The sequence below is a fragment of the Pholcus phalangioides genome, unplaced genomic scaffold (assembly GCF_987345545.1).
Source record: "Pholcus phalangioides strain wild (caught in Gottingen) unplaced genomic scaffold, Ppha-v1.0 ptg000021l_1, whole genome shotgun sequence".
In the NCBI taxonomy this organism is placed as follows: domain Eukaryota; kingdom Metazoa; phylum Arthropoda; class Arachnida; order Araneae; family Pholcidae; genus Pholcus; species Pholcus phalangioides.
This window is the reverse complement of record NW_028301614.1, coordinates 1,850,674-1,874,214: the sequence shown is the minus strand read 5'-3', so window position 1 is coordinate 1,874,214 and position 23,541 is coordinate 1,850,674. Positions and strand designations below refer to the sequence as shown.

Genomic DNA, 23,541 nt, shown 5'->3' with positions numbered 1-23,541 from the left:
TAGCCCCAGGAAGTCATCTTTCTCTTCGAATAAGGTGTGAATAACTAAAGAAAAATAATATGGAGAAAGTTTTTTTTAATGTGCCACAGTTGACAGAGTTGTAAATAAAGCACTGTAAAAAAAAAAGGAGTTTGTATATATACGAATATACTGAAGAGTTCAAAGATCAAAACTGCACACGAAGAGGCGGTCGTAATAAAATTCAGTGATAAGGTCATGTCCTGATTTCATCTAAATACAAATCGTGGAAACTATCTTTTTGTTTTCTTGGTCTCTCTTAAATCCATTTTTTTTTTAAATAGTAACACTCCAAGCCTTTTTCGTGTGGTTTTTCAAGACAAGGCCCAATACCTTCCAGGAACAAACTTGTCAAATTTGAAAGCCATTTCCCCCCTCACGGCTTCTTGCCCCATCATTCAATCCATAACCATGTTAGCTACGGTTCCTTTCTTTTATTTTTATATCACTGTCAAAATATAGTAGTATATAAAAAGGAAAATTTCAACTGAAACGGCGTTTAGAAATTGTTTCGGCATCGGATCTGGTTGGATAAAATAGTTTCTTTTTGAGTCGTACCGTTTTAGTGGAGCTTTAGTTTGTTTTTTTTTTGAATCCTTCTGGATATCAAGGTTAGTGCTGTTTTCTGTTTTTAGCGTTTTTGGAAAACACCGTGACTTGGTTATTGTTGATGGTTCGTAAGATGAAGGTATAAAGATTATAGAAAGATCAAAGTATTTTCAAATCACGGTGATAACTTTAAGTTAAGAATGACTATTTTGTACTTATAAGGTCTCAACCATTCATTTTTCTCATTTTTGCACTAGCAGATACTTTTATCTGATCAGATTGGTTTTCAACCAAGGATAACTTATTCGTCCTGAATGATGCGTTTTTTTGCAACGTCTGCTTCTGATATAAATGGTCAAGAGTAGTAGTGTTTAGTTTCTGTAGTAGTGAGGTTGTTTTTTGGTTGTTTATTTGACACCAAAAAACAACCGGACCACTCCAGAAACGCACCAAACATTACTACTGTAGAGGTTGTCTTAAGGACTCTTGTCGACTTAACTAGGGTGGTGTATGACTCCATACTTTGTTGATTTGACTCGAATTAGAAAGAAGATTGCTTCAACTAATTGATATTCATTTCGAAGGAGAATTTGTTGATGAACACAATATGGATATTCCGAAAACTTTATACATTTCTTTTTCCATAGAATGACGTGTGTGTATGTGTGCGCGCGTGCGTGCGTTTGCGAGTGCGTGCGCGACTGTGTGTGTGTGTGTGCGTGCGCGACTGTGTGTGTGTGTGTGTGCGTGCGTGCGTGCGTGAATTGTTTTTTGGTCCTGGAAGAAATTCAAGTTATTAAAAATGCGCATTTAAATTGGTTTAAATTATAATCTCTCTTCTTTTTTAGTTTTTCGCAATCAAGATCGTCAGATCATTAATTACAATTCCTGCGAGAGGATGTATATTTAAATCTGCATTCAAAAACAACTCTGTAAATGTCATAGGAGTAGCAACGCCTGCTTTAGTAATTAATATGTCAGTTGAATTCCTAATAGTTCACATCAATTGCAGCAATCGTTTGTGTATTAAGCATGAAGTAGCAATTTTCAAATTAGCAACATGAAGTACGTACAATCGAACTAAATAAGTGAAGTTAATAATTGCTGAAGTTAAGAGAGGCTACTAATGCCTGTACTTCAGCACCTTATGCCACAGTACGCGAAATAAAGAAGGCAGGGTCATGTCACCAGTGGTACAAATGGTAGCATGCTTGCCCGGTTTGCAAGAGGGTCGGCTGAGATCAGATTATTTTTCTTTCCGAGTCATCTCGGCATAATATCCAGAAAACATTTTTCCTTGAAGAACTTGTATGTCCTGGTTTGTTAATGGCTCCAAATCAATCAATAAACATCTCGGGATTAAATTCATTAACTATTTAGACCTGTTTTACAATATCAGTTTGGTTAAACAAAAAGTCATAAATAAAACTAATTGAACAGAGACTAAATTTTCTATGTCGATATATAATGCATGCCTCTATTGTAAATTGTAAATTCTGGCAGCGTTCCTGATACGATTAATATACCCATAGACCTAAATCCAAAACCAAACTGATGATTTCATCAAGTTCCATCTCATCCAAGGTTATGCATTTACTTTGAAATACGATGATGATGCAAAAAACAAAGTAAAAAAAAAATTATCTTAAGCAGGATTATTACCTGCAGAGAAGACAATCATAATTCATGCAAAGCTGAAAAGATGAACAAAACTATGGGCAATCCATTAAGAATAATGAAAAACTTCCGGTCATTTATTACCGTTATTACTTAACTCACGCACTTTACGAAGTGGGTTCCAATTTGCACAGACAGCACAGAATTGATTTAGTTGGATCCTTGAACTCGTACGACGGCAGCCAATTGAATGTATGAGGGACTCAGCCCAGTTCCAAAAAACTACATGGCCTCTCTCTCTCTCTCTCTCTTCTTGTACACACCAAAGATAACAAGGTGTTATCAAAGGCTTCAAGTGGAAGGGGGTCCTGCTCATCTCTATTCAAGAACTTCCGAACAAGGCCGTGTTCTGAATCTTCCTTTTTTTCTCCTTTTGAACTCCTTGAATTCAAGACTAATTTTTTATTCTTTGACTTTCCCATCACTTTGCACCCTTTTGTTAATATCATCGATGTATAGAATTTCTATTTACTTTCTTTGAGTTCATCCCATCCTTGAGAAAAATAAAACGTCAGGTCTTGACCTTCACATCCAATATATATTTGTTTTTTCTCCTCAACCTTTTTTTAAATATTTCTTTTGTGGAATATATAAATAGTTCCTGTTTTAAGAGAGGATCCTCAGATTTTAAGAGGAAAAACCGAATCTGTGAGCTTGTGTTGGATACTGATCCTTGTAGAATTTACTGATTGTAAGGTGAGTAGATGAGATTTTGTATTAGGTCTTAATTTATTATTTAATAGTTCGATATACAGATGAACTTCAATGAAACGGTGCTCTGTATCTGCGGATCAAGAAAAAACGTCGTTGTAAAGTGAGTTATCGTTATATCGAGAGGAAGCATCGTCATGAGGCACCACCAAATTTATGCTGTCATTGGCGTCTCTTCTGAATTGGTGTTGTTAGTACAGTGAAACCTCGATGAAAGGATGCTTTGCGTATACAGACCAAAAAAATACCGTTGTAGAGGGGATTATCGTTGTATCGAGAGATGCCACCAAATTTATGTTGTTGTTGGCTTCTCGTGAATTGGCGTTGTTAGTACCACGATAAAATGCATTTATACGTATCTATTCGCAGCGGAAAATTCTAATTGATTTGTTGATGAATAAAATTCAGTTTTAGCTCTATTTCAAGCTATAAAATAGTTTTTCCAGTATAGCATTTTTGCATACTGCACAAAAAATAGCTTAACGGCAACTTTCCATTTTTGGCTACTCCTCCAATTCATGCCCGAATTGCGTATTTTTTTTTTATGTATGATAACTGAGTACCTTTATAACATATTTGGGAAGTTTCAAAAACTTTGATATTAATTTAGCCTGGGTTTATTTGTAATTAATGCGAATTTCTAATCAATTATATTTATAATTAATGTTTAATAATTAACTTAAGTTAATTAAAATAATTAATAATTCTAATTCTGGGAAACCTCATGTATCACGTGAAGAAAAAACTATTCTTTTTCTTTTAAAAAAAATTATTTTTTCTTCACGATCATGGGGAAAAGAAATTCCAGAGATTGAAAATCATGATAAAATTTTCAAAAATTTAACTTGAAAAAAGTCAAATTTCTTTGTCAACAAATTTTAAAATTCACTGTGGCACTCAAATAAAAATTTATTGTAATGCAAAAGTTTGTATGAAAATTACTTTAAAAAAAATTCAAACAAAGCGTTGCTCAAATGCAACGTCAGTCAAAAATGGGTTAACACTTCCGAGGGTAAAATACCGATGTTGAAAGTCTTCGAGAGAACAAAATTTTTTCTAGGAAACCTCAAAAAATATCGTCATGTAGAGGGATTTATCGTAATAGATGATATCGTTGTATCTAGAGGCAACTACAAGACAAAAATTATTCTTTGATTATTTATATAAGAACTATTACGATTACGGACTGATTATCTGTGGATGATGCTATATGATCACAATTTGTACGATTATTTATTCCAGATTATTTATTGTATATATGTATATCATTGTTATTTTCACATAAATTAATAAATTTCCGGATACACCCATCCCCCCGGAAAGCTTCGATATCTCTCTGAGATGGGAAGCGGGGTGTGTTCTGTCCTTCAATGTATCTAGAGGAATTTAACATTACACTACAAGTAATTCCAATCGAGATTCGAAAAAATATCGTTCTAGAGGTATTTATCGTTATAACGAGGTTTTTCCACTGCATAACAATAATGTAATTGACGTTTTCTACTGGGAAATTTTTACATGTTAATGCAAGCAGGAAATTAGTTCGAAAAATTTCATCTTGTTAAAAAATTTCCTATATATTTCGTGGGATTTAATTTTTTTTTTACTTTAAAAATGATTTGAATCAATGTTCACCTTTGAAGTCTTCAAGCTCTTTTTCTGTGTGAATGATCAAAGTAAAAATTTCTGCAATTATTTTAATGAGCTTCTCTCCCCTATAATTTTTTTCCTCCTTCTAATCAATATAAATTTTTTCCCCCCAGGTTAAATATCTACTGTTGCAAGATTTTCTAATAAAAATGAAATTTCTGTATTTCATCGGTAAGTGGCTTTGAAATAACTCTAGTAGTGTTTTTATTTAGTATATGTAGTTTTTTTTAATGTAAACTGTGCCTATGTGATGTGTTTTCCCCGAAAGTAAGACCCCGTCTTGTATTACAGTTGAACTCGGCTATAATGAATTTGATTGTAACGACACCTCGGATGTAACGTGAATAATTGACGTTTCTGAATAATTCCCTCAGAGAATAATGTAAACCTTTATAATGTAATAAATAATGTAATAAACCTTTATTGTAACGGCAATGAAAACGTAACGACCTCGGATATAACAACATATTTTTTGTCGTTAATCCGTATTATTTAGGAAGTATTATTTATTCCCCAGAAAAAAATCTCTTTTCCCGAGGGCCTGTAATGCTGTTAAGACGACTCTGGTCGACTCTGGTCTTTTATATATATATATATATACACACACACAGTCGAATCTGTGTAGGAAGCTGTAACGGTATTCGTTAAAACGGGATTCAACTTTTTTTTTTTTTCATCAAAACGCAGTAAATACCAAGGTTGTCAACCTAGGAAATATCCAACTTCAAGCGTCGAACGTAACACACTCTAAGTTGGTGAAAAACGCATTATTAGATGTCACTTAAAATGTTAGTCTATGGGGCCTGAAACTTGTGTCTCGGTCTCCTGTAAAGTTTGCGATTCAGCACGCACAATGTTTACCATTTCTGTTCTTCAATTGGTGAATTAGCCGGCAACATATTTGATGAGAATTGGTGATGTCCCTTATATTTATGTGATCCCAGTTTCCCATATTTTTCCTAATCACATATGGTCATTCTAATTATAATAAAACAAAAACTTCACACTCACACACACACTATTTCATTGCACCTGATAATATTTTTTATACATAAGAAGTCTTGAAAACGTCAACCTTTGCTGTAACGACACCACGGTTATAAAGACATGTCATGGAATCTTCGATGTCGTTATAACCGAGTTTGATTGTTATTTTGATCCAAAATAAGCATTATGACTTATTTTCAGAGGAGATTTTATTTCCCCTCCCCCATTTAGAACACAATCTACATTTATATTCGGGGGTTCATTCATTTGCAGGGTAGGCTTGATGAACTTTCCACGCTGATTTGTTTCCATTCTGATCTAAAAATCAGAGTCGTCTCAAGTCCAACATGGCCATTCAAGCAAAGTGGTGTTCTAACGCCTGTACTAGTTGGAAGTGCCTGTGCCAGCCAATTCGTATATTACTACTACGGTACCAAATCTCATTATTACGACATCTCCATGCACTTGAAGCCCCAGAGCCCTTGCCTGGGAAGGCCCTATGAAACAGCATATTCATGCCTTTATTATCTAGTCAAGCAGTCATTCTTCTGAGAATCTTCACTCTGGAGGTGTTTACCTCTTCTCTGAGGGTACCCTATTGCAGATAGTTAATAATAATTTATATTGTAATTTATATAATACTTTTTTTTGAATGTCTCTTACTATTGGCATGATAATATCGATGCGATTATTGTCGACAAGACAGGTATTAAAATATAATAAACAGGTGGTTACCAAATAATAAAATACATATATTAATTAGTATTACTTTATAATCCAATGATATAGTCGTGTGCAGCAAGTAACGCAGAAAATGCGGTCTTAACCCTTTCCTGACTCGAGCGTTCATTTTGTTTTTGCATTTTTGATGATCAAAAAATGCGTTAAATACATAAACTAACAATAGAAAAAAACCATTCTACAGTGAGAAAAAACAACCACAACATCTGTGTGCACATTCAGGGTCTGAAATGGTTAAATAATGCTTATTTTTGGAGTAAAGGGCTAAAATTACGAGAGAGCACCTGAAAAATCTATCTAAGGGGGGCCGTTCAAGTATTGCGTAAGTAAATTTTTAGCCATTTTTGAGCCGCCGCCCCCCCTCCGTCAGCAAAACTCTAACCCCCCTCTCCCCGTCAGCAAAATTTCGTCATCACTGCCCCCTACCTCCTAACGCATAATGGTGGGATCAGAAACGTATACGGGAGGGGGATCATGGGGAGCTCGTGCGCCTCTCCCCCCCCCCCAGACGGAAAAAAAATGTTTTTTAATGCAAAAAAATTTTTTTTTTTAAATTAATATTTCGAAAGAAAATATCTTTATATGTTGTTATAATCGATTTCTGTTTGTTCAGTTCGGTATGTTATAATATCAATTTCTGTTAATTTCAATGCTATTTAAAGGGTAAGAACTCAAAATTTCTCTTTAAAAAATTCATTGCGACCCACTCTTTGAGCCATATATGGTAAACCCTTGACCCGCGAAATAAATGTGGCCCTGAAGGTTATCTGATGTGGCTTGCTTGCCCCCCCCCCCACCCAAACCTAATTTTTTTAAAAATGAACTTAGCGGCACATTTACAAATCGCTTAAATGACCCGTGCCACAATTCCAGAGCATTTAAGTGACCCGTGGCACATTTTCAGATCACTGAAGTAGGCTTCAGAGATCACTCTGACATTCAAAGATCACCTAAGTAACCCGCGACACAGTTCCAGAACACTTAAACGATCCGTGGCACATTTAGAGATCCCTTGAGTGACATGTGGCACAGCGCTTAAGCGGTCCCCAGTGTGGTTCTACATCACTTAAGTAACCCGTGGCACATTCTCAAATTATTTAAGTGATGCGCGGCATATGATTACGGATCTCTTGAGTGATGCGTGGCACAGCTCCAGAGCACTTAAGCGGCCCGGAAACATTTTCAGAGCACTTGAAGGTTCCGCGAAACATTTAGAGATCATTAAAGTGGCTCTGTAGGGGACTTATCAATAGGGAGAATGTTAGTTCAAGTGCCCAATAACTATCGAAAGGTGGTTTTTTTTTTCGATATTAATCATAGGTAGAGTTAGAAGAGTGTTGGGGACTGTTTGCTGAAAAGCGATTCAGTTTCATCCAGAGAGAATATTTAATTCCCATCATCGTGCGAAAGAAAGAACAATAAATTTTCATCCGGATTTTTTTTTAACCCTCACTTTTAAATAAAATAATTTTATTTAGTCAAGTCTCTCAAAACACAGACGCAAAGCATTTGAAGACTAAGCACAAGCTTGTGAGCCCACAAAAACATATGTTGAATATTTGGAGATTTACAGACATTTCAGATATCTTTGATATTGGATGCGCATATTTAAAAATTTATTCTATTACTATCACAACTGTAACCCCACAAGCTCGGGAAGACTCTTTATATAACTGATATTACCACGTAGGTTCATTTAAAAACAAAATCCACATCAGTAGTGAGATCGCGCAGATGTATCTCTCAATCATAGAAGTATAGAAACATCGTATTCTACGATTCGAGAATAATGCTATAACAATATACAGTAACACCTCGATAAGTCGTCACCTCACGTTATCGAAAAATTACGACGGCTTAAGCGGATTGACGACTTAACCGAAGTGCCGTCAGTTTAATGTGCAATGTTGTGAAAAGTGTATAAATTTAAAGTAATGAAAAAAATTTTTTTTAATATGAATTAAATTTACAATATTAATAAAATGTATGTTGGTTGTAAAAGAAAGAAATAGGCATTTTTACCTTTTTTAGAGCTCTTATCATTTAACTTATTATGGTAAAATAAACTGGTATCCTTTGATTTATATTAGTAATTTTTAATTTAGACTAATCCCATTTTTCGCTTGGGGGGGGCGTTGGGTAGGGAGAAACATACATTATAGAAGACCTCAACTTTGGAAAAAATGTCTGGTTTTTAAACAAAGATATTTTGTTTAAATTTGGAGCCCCTAAACTAGTGGAGCCCATGCAGAAATCAGGTCTAGCTCGAACTGTACCCCCCCCCAACGTATCAAAAACGGGAGTCGGCAAATGGACTTCCCCAGTTAACATTCGTCCGTTCCCGAGTGGCATGGTGATAAGATGCTCGTCTACCATCGTGAAGGTTGTCGTCAGGGTCCCGGGTTCGAACCCAAGGAAGGATATCGATAAGATATTTTCCCTAACGAACTCGAGGCGACCGCCGATAGACAGCGCCTTCACTTCCAACCCATCTCACTAATGGCAGTAAATTGCAGTATAGCGATATGTCCAGAGTTGGTGTTTGGTGAAGTAGTTAGTTAACTTTCGTCCTTTGAGCTGTTTCGTTTTGGTACATATGGATCTTATGGTGACTTTTAAGCATATGGCAATGAGCTATAAACAAGCTTTTTTTCTTAAAGGGAACCATAAAATTAATCTCTTCCACTCTCTCTAACTTTTTCCATAGTAGCAGGTCAACCGAGATTTGCTTCAAGTAAACGAGGGTTTCATGACATTGTCGTCTATGACAGTTAGACGGGCCTGAAGGAAAGATAAGTTTCATTGCTATCATAAGAGCAAGTTTGCAAAACAGTTAGAATGATGTAATTTTTTGGATTTTTAGGGGTTGTCAAAATGCTATAAATTTGTCAATAGATGTCGCTGAAATGTCAATGGGAAAGTTTGATATCCGAACGACTACATATTTACATTGAAGACGACTAGTTAGATCCATTAAAATTAGAATTTAACACTTATTTGGTTAATTTTTTCCATAGAATCCTGTTATACCCGTAGCTTCTCCCGTCCCAGGGGGCGTTAACTCCTACGTTGGGAATCACTGATTTACCGCAAAAGCTCGGGTGAGATCGAAGTAACCGCAGAACTAACACAGCCTATGAACAGAAGGAAATAGTACACCTAAGATGTATATAAATTATGTATTTAATTTTTTTTTCTTTATAATTTTGTAACAAACAAAAAATTTAACTGTTTTTTTAAATTTTTATTATTATTATAAAAACAAGTTAAAAAAATGATTTCTGTTGAAAAATTATAGATTATTTTTTTTTTTTTAAATTTTAGGGTTTTTCAAAAAGTTATAAACTTTGTCAATAGATCGCGCTAATATCTTAGTGAGAAATCGACATCCGAACGAGTACGTACTTACATTAAAAATATATTTAGCGAAATCATTAACATTAGATTAAACTAAGTTGTTTAGTTAATTTTCCATCTTCGTTGTCATATTTAAAAAGCTGCATACTCATTAGAAATTTGATGAAATATTTACTTTGTTTTTCTTATTCCGCCATGTGGGATTACACAGATTGCTGGGACTTTTTTAATAAAACATTAGGGGCCGTTCAAGTATTACGTAAGCAGATTTTTAGCCATTTTTGACATCCTCTCCCTCTTCTCAGCAGGATTTCGTCATCAGCTCTGCCTCTCTGAATCCTAACGCACATTGGTGAGATCAGAGACGTACACAGGGATGGGGGGGAGGGGGTATGCGGGGGCTCGTGACCCCCCCCCCCCCCCGCCACGATCAAAATTTATTTTTTTAATGCAAAAATATTTTTTTTTAATTTGAAATTTCGGAAGACAATATCTTTATATGTTGTTATAATCAATTTCTGTTAATTTCAATATTATTTGAAGGCTATGAACTCAAAATTTATTTTTAATAAATTCATTGCGACCCACCCTCTAAGCCATATAATGATAAATACAAATACAAATACAAATACAACGCCACAACAGGCAAAATGCCCAACGAGGTGGCTGATAAAAAGATGCCCATAAAAATATGGTTGTCATATGTTTCAAAAATACAGCAACCCAATTAAAAATGCAATTAACACAAATTACAAACAATATATACACATGATAAAATATTATACAATGCCCATAAAGAATACTTATGGTTGTCTTATTCTAAGAATGGATAGCTTCTCGATTTACCCCAACATGTTTATCGTATTTCTTTTTAAACGTGTCAATTGTGTTACAATTTACTACCTCCGGGGGTAAGCTATTCCATTTATTAACAACCCTATTGGAGAAAAATTCCCTGCGACACCATAACCTTGTCCCTCACCAATCGATACTGGTGTCCCCTTGTAAAAGCAGTCGATTGGCGGTGTACTAAAAGTTCATGGTCCATCCTATCCATCCCATTGAAAATTTTGAACACTTCGATCATATCTCCTCGACACCTGCGTTCATCCAATGTAAACATATTCAAAAAATGAAGTCTTTCTTCATAACTCAAGCCCTGTGTGCCAATAAGGACACGCGTAGCTCTTCTCTGCACCCCTTACACCAAGTCTATGTCCCTCTGTAGGTATGGTCTCCAAAACCTTACAGCATACTCCAGTCCAGGACGAACTAAGCCTCGAAAAAGCGGAAGAATGACTTTAGGAGAACGCGAAGAGACCTTTTTGAAAATGAGACCAAGCATTCTATTCGATTTTTTGACAACCGCTGAACAATGTTCAGAAAACTTAAGTCGCTCGTCAATGAGAATTCCCAAATCGGTGACTCTAGTTGCATCCGGGATAGTGACACCATTCAACTCGTAAGAGAACCGTGGGTTGTTCGAACCAAAATGAGCGACCATGCACTTATCTACGCTAAACGTCATGCTCCATTCATTTGCCCATGCTGCAATCTTGTTTAAGTTGGTCTGGAGCAACTCCCTATCGCTTTCATTCCCGATTACCCCCATTAGCTTCACATCATCTGCGAATTTGCTAGTAATTCCATCGATACCCTGATCGAGTTTGTCGATAAAAAGTGAAAAAAGTATGGGGCCAAGGACACTTCCCTGAGGAACTCCACTTGTGACGTCTGTCCAACCAGAGAATTCCCCGTTCACCATAACTCGTTGCGACCTATCTCTTAACCACGATTCTATCCAATTCAGCAAGTTGCCCCCTATTCCAATCTCGTGTAAACGCTTCAAGAGTTTGCCATGTTGGACCCGATCGAATGCCTTCCGGAAATCAAGGTAAACAACGTCGACATTTTTGCTCTTACCCAAAGCCTTAGTCACGTAATCATAGAAGCAAAGGAGGTTAGTTACACATGACTTCCCCTTCCTGAACCCATGCTGATTATCCGACAATACATTATTCTCGTCTATCCACTTCACAAACTGCCTTTTGATGATAATTTCCAAAATTTTCGAGAGGGAGCTCGTCAAACTCACTGGACGATAATTAGACATCACTTCTCTACTACCCTTCTTAAATATCGGAACAACGTTAGCCAGTTTCCAATCTCTCGGGACGATACCCTCAGCAACACTACTCCTGTATATCTGTGCGACTGGCCCCAACAATTCATTAGCACCTTCCCTGAGAACCCTGGGATAGATATCATCTGGTCCTGGTGCTTTGCTTGCACATACATTTCTTAGAAGATTTAGGACCTCCACGTCTTCCACTTGAATATCGTTGAGCGTTTTATTACCCCATGCAACACCCGTATATCGAATATCATTCTCTCCATTAAAAACCGACGCGAAAAAGTCATTGAAAGCACTACACATGCCTACATTGCTCTCTACCATAGAGCCTCCTATCGAGAGGGGGGCCAACTGTCCCCTTACATCCATTATTGACGTATCGAAAAAATGATTTTGGGTCAGAGCCAATGTTATCTGCCAACCTAGATTCAACTTGCTTTTTACTATCCCTTATCGCTTTCTTCAACAGTCTTCTTTTATCAGTAAACAATGATAGGTCACCTCGTCCACTTTTATACTCTCTGAATGCTCTTTTCTTTTCAAGATAAAAGTTCCGCACGCTATCCGTGAACCATAGAGGGTGTGATGTACAAACACGCTTTTTTCGAACAAAGGGTATGACGTCGTGCAAAACAGAGGACAGCTTCGTACTAAATTCTTCCCATTGACTTACCACCCCTACTGATTCCAACCGGTCTTTGAAAACTTCCGCTAACCTTCTTCGCAAAACATCAAAGTTAGTTCTCCGAAAACAAGGAACCAGTCTTTTGTTATCAACCTTACCCGAGGAAAAGTTACAGAGAAATCTGACGATACGATGATCACTGGAAGAAAACTCTTCCCCCACCGAAACATGTTCAACTAGATCCTCAGAACTAGTAAGAACTAAATCCAAAATAGCAGTACCCCTAGTGGCTTCTGATACATGCTGATACAAAAAATTTTCGAGCACCAACTTAAGAAAGTCTCTTTCATACTGATTTCCAGATGAAAGGTTCTCCCAATCAATACCCGGGTAATTGAAATCCCCTAGTATGAGAACCCTCTTTCGCTTACACATGTAGGAAATTTCATTGTATAAATCGCATAAAGGCCCTTGGCCCGCGAACCAAACATGGCCCTGGGGGTTATCTGATGCGACCTGCCCTCCTCAAACCTAATTTTGTAAAAATGAACGAAGCGGCACATTTACAGATCCCTTAAGTGTCGCGTGGTACAATTCCAGAACATTTAAGCGGCCCGTGGCACATTTTCAGATCACTTAAATGACTCGGGCACAGTTCCAGAACACTTTAGCGATCCGTGACACATTTAGAGATCCTTTTAGTAACAGGTGACGTAGTTTTAAAGCACTTAAGTGGCCCCCAGTGCGGTTCTACATCACTTAAGTTACCCGCGGCACATTCCCAGATTATTTACGTTATCCGCGGCATATAATTACGGATCACTTGAGTGATGCATGACACATTTCCAGAGCACTTGGATCCGCGAAACATTTAGAGATCATTAAAGTGGCTCTGTAGGGTACTCATCAATGGGGGGGGGGGGAATGTTACTTCAAGTGCCCACAAACTATCGAAAGGGTTTTTTTTTTCGTTTTTGACACACCGAGTGAGATGCCATTAAAAATATTTCATATCTTCATAAAGGGTAGTTAATGACGTCAGCATTATCCAAACCACCCTCCCCCCCCCTTGTAATCAAATCAGTCAGCAAAACAGAAACCCCCTGACGTAATACTTGAACGGCGCCTTATCTTAGTATGATTGAAATAATAATTATGTTAATTAATTATTAATATGAAATAGTAATTATTGTACAGGGGGATTACTTGATTCCTCTTGCCAAATAATTTTAACTGGTGAACCGATGTATAATTATTAAAATGGAGTTATTAACTTTTTGTACGGACACCCTCTCCTCAAAAACTCAGTTACAAAGTTGTTGCCCTGTCTATGAGGAAGCCTTTCCTGACAGCAACAAAAACAATACCACGTTTCCAACTGCAACATTCTATGATATATTTGAATTAAAAAATTTGAGAAAAATTGGGAAAGAACAGCAAAAACTAACGGCACCGGTTCTTTCCCCTTACCAATGCTGCTTTTTTCGTAACTTTCATTCAATTTTTTAATTCGAATATCTCATGCGAATATTACACTTTTAGAAACGTGGAATTGTTTTGTTGGCCTCAGGAGAGACAGAACAGAACAGACCGAACACGACCAGGCACTATCGCTTTCGCGATTTTCGATCATTGCCCCATAGGGCGCGGCTGTGCCGGAGGGAATTCTGAAAGACAAGGAGGGAGATCCTTTGCCCCTTTCGTAGGGAACAATATACATTCATTAAATGCGAGAATATACATACAATCGTTATGGCAATATACATTCATTCGAGATTCAAAAATTTTCGGGCCATTTACTTTAATGAGCAAAAATTCCATACCTTTTTTTCCCCTATATTTTGATAAATAGGTAGGTAGAACCGCTCACAATCCCGGACTGATGCAAAGCACCTTACTTCCGTTACCTCAAAAGAGGCAGAGTTGTGTCGGAAAAGTTAGCAAAGATTTATAGTGGTGGCTCCCTTTGCCCCCCATGCTCGCAAGTTTCGAATCACTCGCGTCGTTCTCCCCATTAAGACAGCCATCAACTCGATGCAACGTACAAGACATTTGACTGAAACGGACATCTGAACCAAATGACTAGGAAGAAAAAGTGGCACATATGGGCTGGAGACCGCAGCCAGGGATTTTGAAAGAAGTGTGGAAAAAACTTGTGGGCAAGATAGAAGAAGAAGAAGCTGGCATGTTGAAGTGGGAGAGATTTGAGTATGGTCTAACACACAATGTATACAAAATATATATACATCACATCCTATGACGGGAAACGAAGAAACAAAGCCTCCGTCTACAGTGCTGGGCAGTTTTGTTTGCCTTTCATTTTACAGAATATGCAATATACACGCACAGAAAACACACAGAGCATCCACTGCGACGGGAATAATCAAACAGAGCCTCCGTTGACAGTGCTGGGCATTCACATTTGAATTACATGCATACATTATACCAAGAATTACCACTCCAAAAATCATAATAATCAACATAACAAAAATTTCCCTTTTTTATACTATTGGGAATGCACATAAACATTACTATGAAGCTAATATTGGGTACAAATATCACCATGATCTCATACAAATATTCACGGTTACAAAAATCAAACACAGCCGCCGTTCACAGTGCCGGGTAGCAGCGATCACATTTGAATTACTCCCACATGTTTACATAATATATTTATATAATCCCTATATTTTGAAAACTTGAATATAAGACACGGATATAAAACTCCGTCATGGTAAATGATACAAGATATGTTAAACTGCAAAGCCATTTATTTATGCACATTATATGTACATATTTAACAAATTTTAGTGTTTGCCAATGCATTTTATTTGTAAATGATTCGATCTGTTCAAAAAGGAGTTAAACTTGTTATTTTTTCCTTTTTTACAGTATTTGCGACGATCGGAGTAGTTTTCGCAGTACCGAAACCAAAGGTAAAGATGAAAATTCCACAAGTAGCATTTTGTAAATTTCCATTCCGAATAATTGCATAGCTCGATAATTATCTGAAATTCATTTTTTTTCATCATAGAAATATATGACTATCGAGATTATTATTAAGTTATACAATAGTTGAATCACTTTATACAAAACCGACAAGAGATCATTGTGCCAAAATTTAGTGTTTTACATTTCCCACTTTGGGACATGCTTCTACACGTCATTGGGAAATCGATCTGTAATGTCTGGTAGAAGATATCCATAGCTAAATTTTCTAAATTTATGCAGAAAAGGCTTGGACGGTTTTTTTTTCTTGCTGCTGTTTTCTAAAAACTTGTTCAGTAAAAGTCCGTTATAACGACAGCTTCAACAGTATAACCAATTTCGAGGTTGGCAGTGACATATATAATATTGTAATGAACCATGTTCAAGCTATTAAAATACCTCTCTCAAAAAAAAGTTCACAATCACGAGGAATATTGTAGTTATTACGGACATCTCATTATAAGCGAATATCCATTTTTTGGCTCTGTCAGGTTATAAAATTGTAGAAAACTGCTGCTTTATGTCTATTAAAAAAAGGGGGTCTTTTGTCTTAATAATAACAAATGAACTAGACGAGTAAAATTGATTTCTGGTCTCACAGCCAGTGTGTATTTAGACCATTCTCAAATCTCTCCCACTTCAACATGCCAACTTCTTCTTCCTTTTTTTACTTGCTCACAAATCTTTTTCACGCTTTTTTTGAAATCCCATTCTCCGGTCTCCGGACATTATGTGCCACTGGGCGCACGTGCGATTTTTCTCCCTGGTCATTGGGTTCAGCTATACATTTTAGTCAAATGGCTTGTATGTTGAATAGAGTCGATGGCTATTTTCATGGGGAGAATGACGTGAGTGATTCAATACTTGTGAGCACGGGGCAAGGGGGGGGGGGCACTTCTATAAATCTTTGCTTTTTTTCCGACACAACTCTGCCTCTTTCGAGGTAGTGGAAATTAGATGCTTTGCATCAGTGCGTTGCGGTTCTATCTATCTATCTATCTCACAGCCATTAATTCTGTCATTTTTGCAAAGACTTTCGTATTCCCAAAATGATTTATCCGACCAACTGAACAATAAAAATTCACAAATATTATATCACTGTTTACTTCCATGACTGTAAGGACTCGTCATCATTCTTCTTGTAATCGGAATTTTTTCCCTTTAGTTACTGGGACAGATAAAAGTTAAATAAAATCGTCTCACATCCCATGTGTATTATTGGGATGCCCAAAAATAGGAAAAACAGATTAAAACATTTCGATCTTTATGTATCCGTTCTTTGTTAGAAGTGCCTCAGAGTTATTTCCACGAAGAGCGTGTGCCATGATGAGAGTCATTATGTTTAATTCTTGAAGAGAAAAAGAAGAAAAAAATGGGCATTTTTGATGAGATGCATTTTGATATCTTACAGCGAATGCTTCTTAATTTTCAAAAAACTCACTATAACCTAACATTTTTTGTATCTTTAACATTAGTAGCATTTCCAAACAAGACTTGAAAGAATATTGCTGTAGATGGATTTATTGTTATACCGAGTGTCGTTGTAACGAGGTTTCCCCTGTCAAAAATTATCATTTAACGATCGACGCACAAACACCTTTATCGATATCCATATTCATATTGGGCATTTTTTTCCATCAACATTTTATATAATCTTTACACTATGTGTATATGAGTTACTTACAACGGCCGGTTCTGTTCCAGAGGAGGGGAGCATTTATTTTCTCAGTGAAAAAAAAATTACACTATGCATATTGTGATTTTCGGTTTACGAATTTTTTGGCTGGTGACTAAGATTTTTTTTTTAGTGATTCCTCTTCCTTGCCTAACGAATACGGATTCGTGAGGAAATACATTTTATTTGGCTAATATTTTAAATGGCATGGATGCACACGTTCGAATAACACAGCAGCTCTTTGTGTTGAATTTTTATTCAATCATCATCACTACTTCACCAAACACCAACTCTGGCCATATCGCAATTTACTGCCATTAGTGAGATGGGTTGGAAGTGAAGGCGCTGTCTACCGGTGGTCGCCTCGAGTTCGTTAGGGAAAATATCTTACCTATGTTCTCCATTGGGTTCGAACCCGGGACCCTGACAACAACCTTCACTATGGTTGACAAGCATCTTACCACCATGCCACTCGGGCGCTATCATCAGAATTACTGTCTTTGGAGCCCGATAAATTTATACCCACTTCAGAACCATCATTCATATATGGCTCTAACTGTCTTACAAAAAACCTACGAGTCATTTTGTATCAGGTGCAAAATTTCATGCAAATTCGTGCAAAACCAAAACTCCTATAAAAAAATAGCCTTGACTTGAACGTTACGCGTGCTCCTGATGGCACACGCGGCTTAAGCTACGAAGAGAGACTTCATTTTTTTTGAAAATGTTTGCATTGGAAAAGCGCAGATGTCGGGGAGGGATACGATTGAAGTATTTTAAATTTTTAACGGGATGGATAAAATGGACCATTAATACATCGTCAATCAACTGCTTCGACAAGGGGACATCAATATCGATTGGTAACGGACAGTTCTAGGTTGTAGTGTCTCAAGGAGTTTTGGGAGATCGTGAATCTTAACACGATTGACACGTTTAAAGAGAAATACGTAAACGTAGTGGGGGTAATTCGAGGAGCTATCCATACTTGGATGAGGTAACCATAATTGTTTATGGACAGTATATTTATATTTTATCATAATTATTGGTTTTTCATTGCTCTTATTGGGTTACTGTTATTTTTGATATAGTTTAGATATATATTTGACAATACTTTTTATGGTATATTTTTCCAGTCACCTCGTTGGGAAATTTGTCTGTTGTGGCCTTTGCATTTGTATTGCACACGTTCTTTCGGTGCAATACTCTTGGAATCAAACTGAACGGATTAGTCACTGTAGGACAAGGATTTCTATCATTAAAGTTCTCGCGGATCCAGTGCCGTCTTAACGCATGGGTCCTCCCGGGCGCCTCAAGAGAAAAGGAGCCTCATAAAGTTTGATTTTTTAAGTCATGAATTTTTCGAGAATTTGCCAGGTAGGGCCTCAGGAAAACCACTTGGCCCAGGGGGCCTATGATTCTCTTAAGACGGCCCTGCGCGGATCTCTTGATTGTAATAAGGCTTCTTCGCGGAACCCTTGGTCATAATGAGGCTGTTCCACGGAACTCAAGCAAATTTTTGAATATTCATTCAAAAAAGCGTGTCCCTACAATAGCTACAGACATCAAGAGCTGACGTCTCAACAATATCATAGCACCAGGGTAAAATGAAAGAAAGCTTAGGTGCTGCTACCTCTGAATTTACATATTTATTGTCATAAATCATTGTGCCAGATCGCACCGTGAAATCTTCTATGCGAATGAACTTGCCGTGCCGTTCCCGGGTGGGACTTATGAGTTACGATGGCCAAGTGACGTTTTTTTACAACTTTTAATTTCTTGATGAAATGGAAAATGACATTTATGAACTTCTGAAGCTTCTGATTCAAAATTCGTTGTAAAAAGATGTGTAATGTTACTGTTTCTAAGTTGTTCAGTCGTCCCAATGGTCTTATTTGTTTTTAAACTACGCTATCTCGTTTGAAATCCAAAATAAAGAACAGTTTTGTGTGAGTATCAGTAACAAGAAAGTTCTGAATGCTCACCAGGTTTCGAGATTTTCAAGGGTTCCGTGACATTTGCTCATGTGGAACCCCCAAAAAAAGCTGTCACTGAACCCCAGGGTATCGCGGAACATCAGTTCGAACCCATGCTCTAGGAGATTATCTTTTCCATTTGCATGTACGAGACACAGAAATGAGCTCACTAGAGCTCATTAAGAGGACATCTACGAACCCAACTAGGTTGCAAACATGGTGTAAAATAAAAAGATCTCTTCAGTTTATATCATCTTCTTGTAAATTCTCCTTAACCGATTAATCTTAATTAAGCCAATTAATAAAATTTACTGGATTAATCAATTAAAAGTTTTTATTAACCTGTTTAAAATTTTAAAATCGAATCTCTGCCCTACTTTTTTTTCCAACTGGTAGCAATAACCTAATGGACGTTTTCATTGAAATAAAACCAATCGTGCAGAAAATATAGTGTGGTATTTCAGAAATTTTTATTTGTCTTATTATTTTATTCAAAATAAACTTCAACTTTTTCAGAGGATGAAACGGGAAGCCTATTCTCTGCCAGATGGTGCTGACATCCTTGTTGGAGCAGTGCGGACGACTTTCTCTTGTTTCGGGGACGGTTACTACGCTGATGTTGAGAACAACTGCCAGATCTTCCACATATGCCACTCTGTCCAGGACGTCGACGGTAACGTCCAACAGTACCAGTGGAGCTTCCTCTGCGGCAACCAGACGCTCTTCAACCAGTATTCACTGACCTGTTCATCACCGGAAGAAGCGATCCCGTGTTCTGAAGCTCCTAATTTCTTCTACCTTAACGACAGGATCAGGTCTGACGATCCTAAGACATATTTCTTGGACGAGGAGGATGTTCAGAGAGCCGAACCTTACTTATACCGGAATCAAGTCGATGGTGGACAGCAATCGGGATCCAGAGTCCGTGGATAATGACGAGCGTGACGAGGATTTTTGACGATGTAGGATATGGTTGAAGACAATCCCAGAAATATCCCTAGAAAGATCTTTCATAGCTAGTGAATTGTTAAGCAATTTATATCATAAAATAAGTAATGAGTTTACTAATTCAATGGTCAGTAGTAATGAGTTAAGTCCCCGATATCAAAATACAGGGTGTAGGGGCTAAAAATATTAGAGAGTAATGGCTTATACTTGAGAGAGCCGTACATGCTTAGTTATTCAAACGCTGCACTCTCTCGATAAGTTAATAATACTGTACAAGTTTTCTTTCGAGGATGTGCATGCGTATTATTGACAGCAGCTGCTTTGAAACGGTTTTCCCAGCAGTCAGCATTCGGGATCGCCTATTCCATTTGAAAAAGTTTCTCCGCTGAAAACAGGCAGGCAAACTTTTAACATATTACCATACATAATATAAAAATTCAATCACTTACCATCTTCTTTCAAAATACGGAAGAAAGATGGCTACACCAGCAAAAACACGAAACAAGTGCAACTCGGACCACGTAAATACACACGTTAGAGCCACGCATATACACACACACAAAACACGTTTCGTCATGTACCAATTCATTATAAATTCCGCCGTTAAGTAGCAGTCGGCATATATAGATGCCACAAAGTACGATTCAGTGCGTGCTTAAGGTGAGCTGAATTTAATTCAGTGGCACGTGTTTTAAATTAATGACACGCTGAATTTAAATCGAACAGTGTGCGAAGTGAGTGAAATGCGAAACCCCTCCACATAGTTTGAAACATATTCTGCATTAGTGGATTCACAATAGCACATCAAATGCTACTGAATGCTTGGAAATAAGACCTATTTACACGCGTTTAAGTGATTTAGTAGTTAACTAAATTTCAAGTTGTCGATAAGTACACACACTTTAAAATGTAAGCAAACGTTAAGGGTCGTTTACACACCGTTGAGTGATTTAATAAAGAAATAAATAATCTGGGGATTTTATTTTTCCAATTTTCCGCTTAATTAGATGCGCAAAAAAAAACTTGACAAGTTTGGCCTTTTTGATGCACCTAAATTTTATTACGAACCATATGTAGTTCTATTATTAGAAGACATTGCTTTTTGGGTATCTTCAGCCCGGACACCCAGCATTAAAAAATGCCGTAAATGTACAGCGCTATATATTCAGGAAAAAGTACCCAATATCCTAAGCAATATGTTGTTTGTTCTAAGGTTCAATCTAGTCTTTTGTTAACCATAATTCGCCACCCGAGGTACGACCGCTATCCTGTTAGGCATGAAATTTTAATGCGACTCTGAAAAATGGATACCATCCCAAGAGAAATTACGAAACCACTGTATACACTTATATCAATCGCAGCGAATAATTCTCGTTAATTAATAATTAGTAATTGTAAATTATTTAGGATAGCAAGAAGTTCAGTTTGAACAAATATATCTAGTTTGAAGTTAGTCTCATTGTTTCTGACACTATAAAATATTGTTAATCGCTATGAAATTTCTTGTGCAGATGTTTCAGATTGTCTTTGAAAAGCATTTAAAACAAATGTCTCTACGTCATACTTTACTTGTCAGAATACGTTTCACTCGAACTCTTAAGAAATTTTTCGTATCTGTATGGAGTCAAAAAAAGTGCGTTTATCTTGTGTGTTTCATGCATGAGGTTCAAACGTACTGTGCTTATGCTGTACATACTTGCATGCTACGGTGTCGAAGGGTATTTGCTTTGCTCAGATCTTTTGTCGATTGATGGTAAATAAAGGTGATGCAACTCATATTGTTTGGTTTTATCTCCAATCAGTCAACCAATTTGTGACGCTTTCATTAAAATCCCATCATACCCTCTATATCAAATCAGTTATATTATTGCTTGAATTAACTGACAGCTTCGGTCGCATATTTCGCAAGTGCGCCGTTATTCCGCGATTATACGATTTTGTTTCTTAATTTTTTCGACGCAGCCAATCTCACGTTGCTTCAGCCTCTACAATGATTCGTGCAATTAACTCTATGATATTTTCATTATCGTATCTGATCGCCGAACAGCGGAAGATATTTGCACCGCTTTTCCGCGAGACATTTCAAATGTGCAATAGCACCATATCAAATGCAATATATAAACGATTTTATTTTTTAAACCAACAAATATTTATACACTAAAAGCACAAACAAATATTTCAAACAGCTGAAGGCGGATCACGATTTCAAATTTCTGAAAATGTGACCCGGTACAAATGTTTCAGCTGATTTGTCGGCGGGAATGTCAGCTTCACAACGGTATCAATATTGTTCAAGTATTCCTGTTAGTTCGAACTGGATTGCATTATTTCGAGCTTCGGAAGTTGAAGTTGGCGTGGTCAATTTTTTACAAATGGCCGAGCTGAACTGTATTAAAAAATTAGAGTAAGAATTGCACATTACTTCCTCTTGAATACTCGTACTCCATCAATAATTTAACGTTATTCCAAGTTTCTCAAATCAAATAAACACCTCGGTGTCATAATCTCAGCCGACCTACGTCATGGAACAAACATGTTTACTACGTTTACCAAAAGTGTCCAAACAAACTTTTCTTCCACCGCCACAAACTTAAACACTCCACTCAGTATATCAGACTACTCTGTTACCAAACTTATATCTGCCCCGTTCTTTCCTACGCCACTGAAATCTGGGCTTCCAATAATATCCAAAATAAATCCACCCGATTTGCTCACGACTTCTGGTCATCTTTCGTTTCCGTGTCCGATCTTAAAAAAACGAACTTCACATCCTCCCTCTCTAATCTTCGTCTCTTTCCTCGATTGACATTGTTATATAAAATTTCCCATGGCCAATTCAACATAGATACTTCTGCTGTCTTAGCCCAACCATCCTACATCTCTCGAAGACTTGACCATTCCCTTAAAATAAAACATATTTTTGCTTCCACTGACTGCTTTAAATACAGCTTCTTTCCTCATACTATTGGTGAATGGAACAAACTCCCGAGCTCTATTGTCGAATCCTCCACTATCACTAGTTTTCTGTCCAATATCAAGCAATATCTTTGTTATTTTAAACCGCATCCTCTCGTATAGGCCCCAGGGCCAACAATATAGTATAAATAAATAAAAATGTCTTACTCCGTCACTTTCTCAGTGCTCCGAGGCGAGAAATAAACCGAAAAGAAAGGAGATGCTTGTATTGAAACAATTACACATTATGCTCAAAAACTTGCTGGAAATTTACACAAGTCATTGGAGGAATTAGAGTTTTAACGTTTGAGGTAAATATCGTTGCATATCCCCTACAAACAAAGACTCAGATTTGCTAGACCTGGAAATTTTCTTACGGAAATTAGGAATATTAAAAATTTAACTCGAGAAGCTGAACGCAACATCTACATTCAACTCGTAAACAACGAACTATACGACCTGCATTAAATGTTATGAAAATTTTGTTTTCCAAGGTGTTCCTTAACGTGATTCTAGATATTTTCTCCATCTAATCCACGCCATGATAAAGAAA

The 23,541-nt window shown here is 37.0% G+C and overlaps 1 protein-coding gene across 2 annotated transcripts; it reads left to right on the top strand.

The window, feature by feature from the left end:
* The first annotated feature begins 515 nt into the window (after nucleotides 1-515).
* On the top strand, nucleotides 516-21,809 carry LOC149070484 (U-scoloptoxin(01)-Cw1a-like). 2 transcript variants are annotated; one of them, XM_089248929.1, is made up of 4 exons: nucleotides 516-629; nucleotides 4,719-4,776; nucleotides 15,342-15,385; nucleotides 19,602-21,809. In XM_089248929.1, the coding sequence occupies exons 2-4, from the start codon at nucleotides 4,755-4,757 to the stop codon at nucleotides 20,016-20,018; spliced, it is 483 nt and encodes a 160-aa protein (XP_089105055.1). In that variant the 5' UTR covers nucleotides 516-629; nucleotides 4,719-4,754; the 3' UTR covers nucleotides 20,019-21,809. The 2 variants fall into 2 exon arrangements, with proteins under 2 accessions (XP_089105055.1, XP_089105056.1); XM_089248930.1 differs by lacking the exon at nucleotides 516-629 and adding an exon at nucleotides 2,848-2,940 and having other exon boundaries at nucleotides 19,602-20,114.
* The last annotated feature ends 1,732 nt before the right edge of the window (nucleotides 21,810-23,541 follow it).

Bases quoted from the DNA above. Each gene is read 5' to 3' on its own strand.
- LOC149070484 (XM_089248929.1), top strand. From the start codon at position 4,755: ATGAAATTTCTGTATTTCATCG. The intron at 4,777-15,341 runs GTAAGTGGCTTT...CCTTTTTTACAG, and splicing joins GAAATTTCTGTATTTCATCG to TATTTGCGACGATCGGAGTA. The intron at 15,386-19,601 runs GTAAAGATGAAA...CAACTTTTTCAG, and splicing joins TCGCAGTACCGAAACCAAAG to AGGATGAAACGGGAAGCCTA.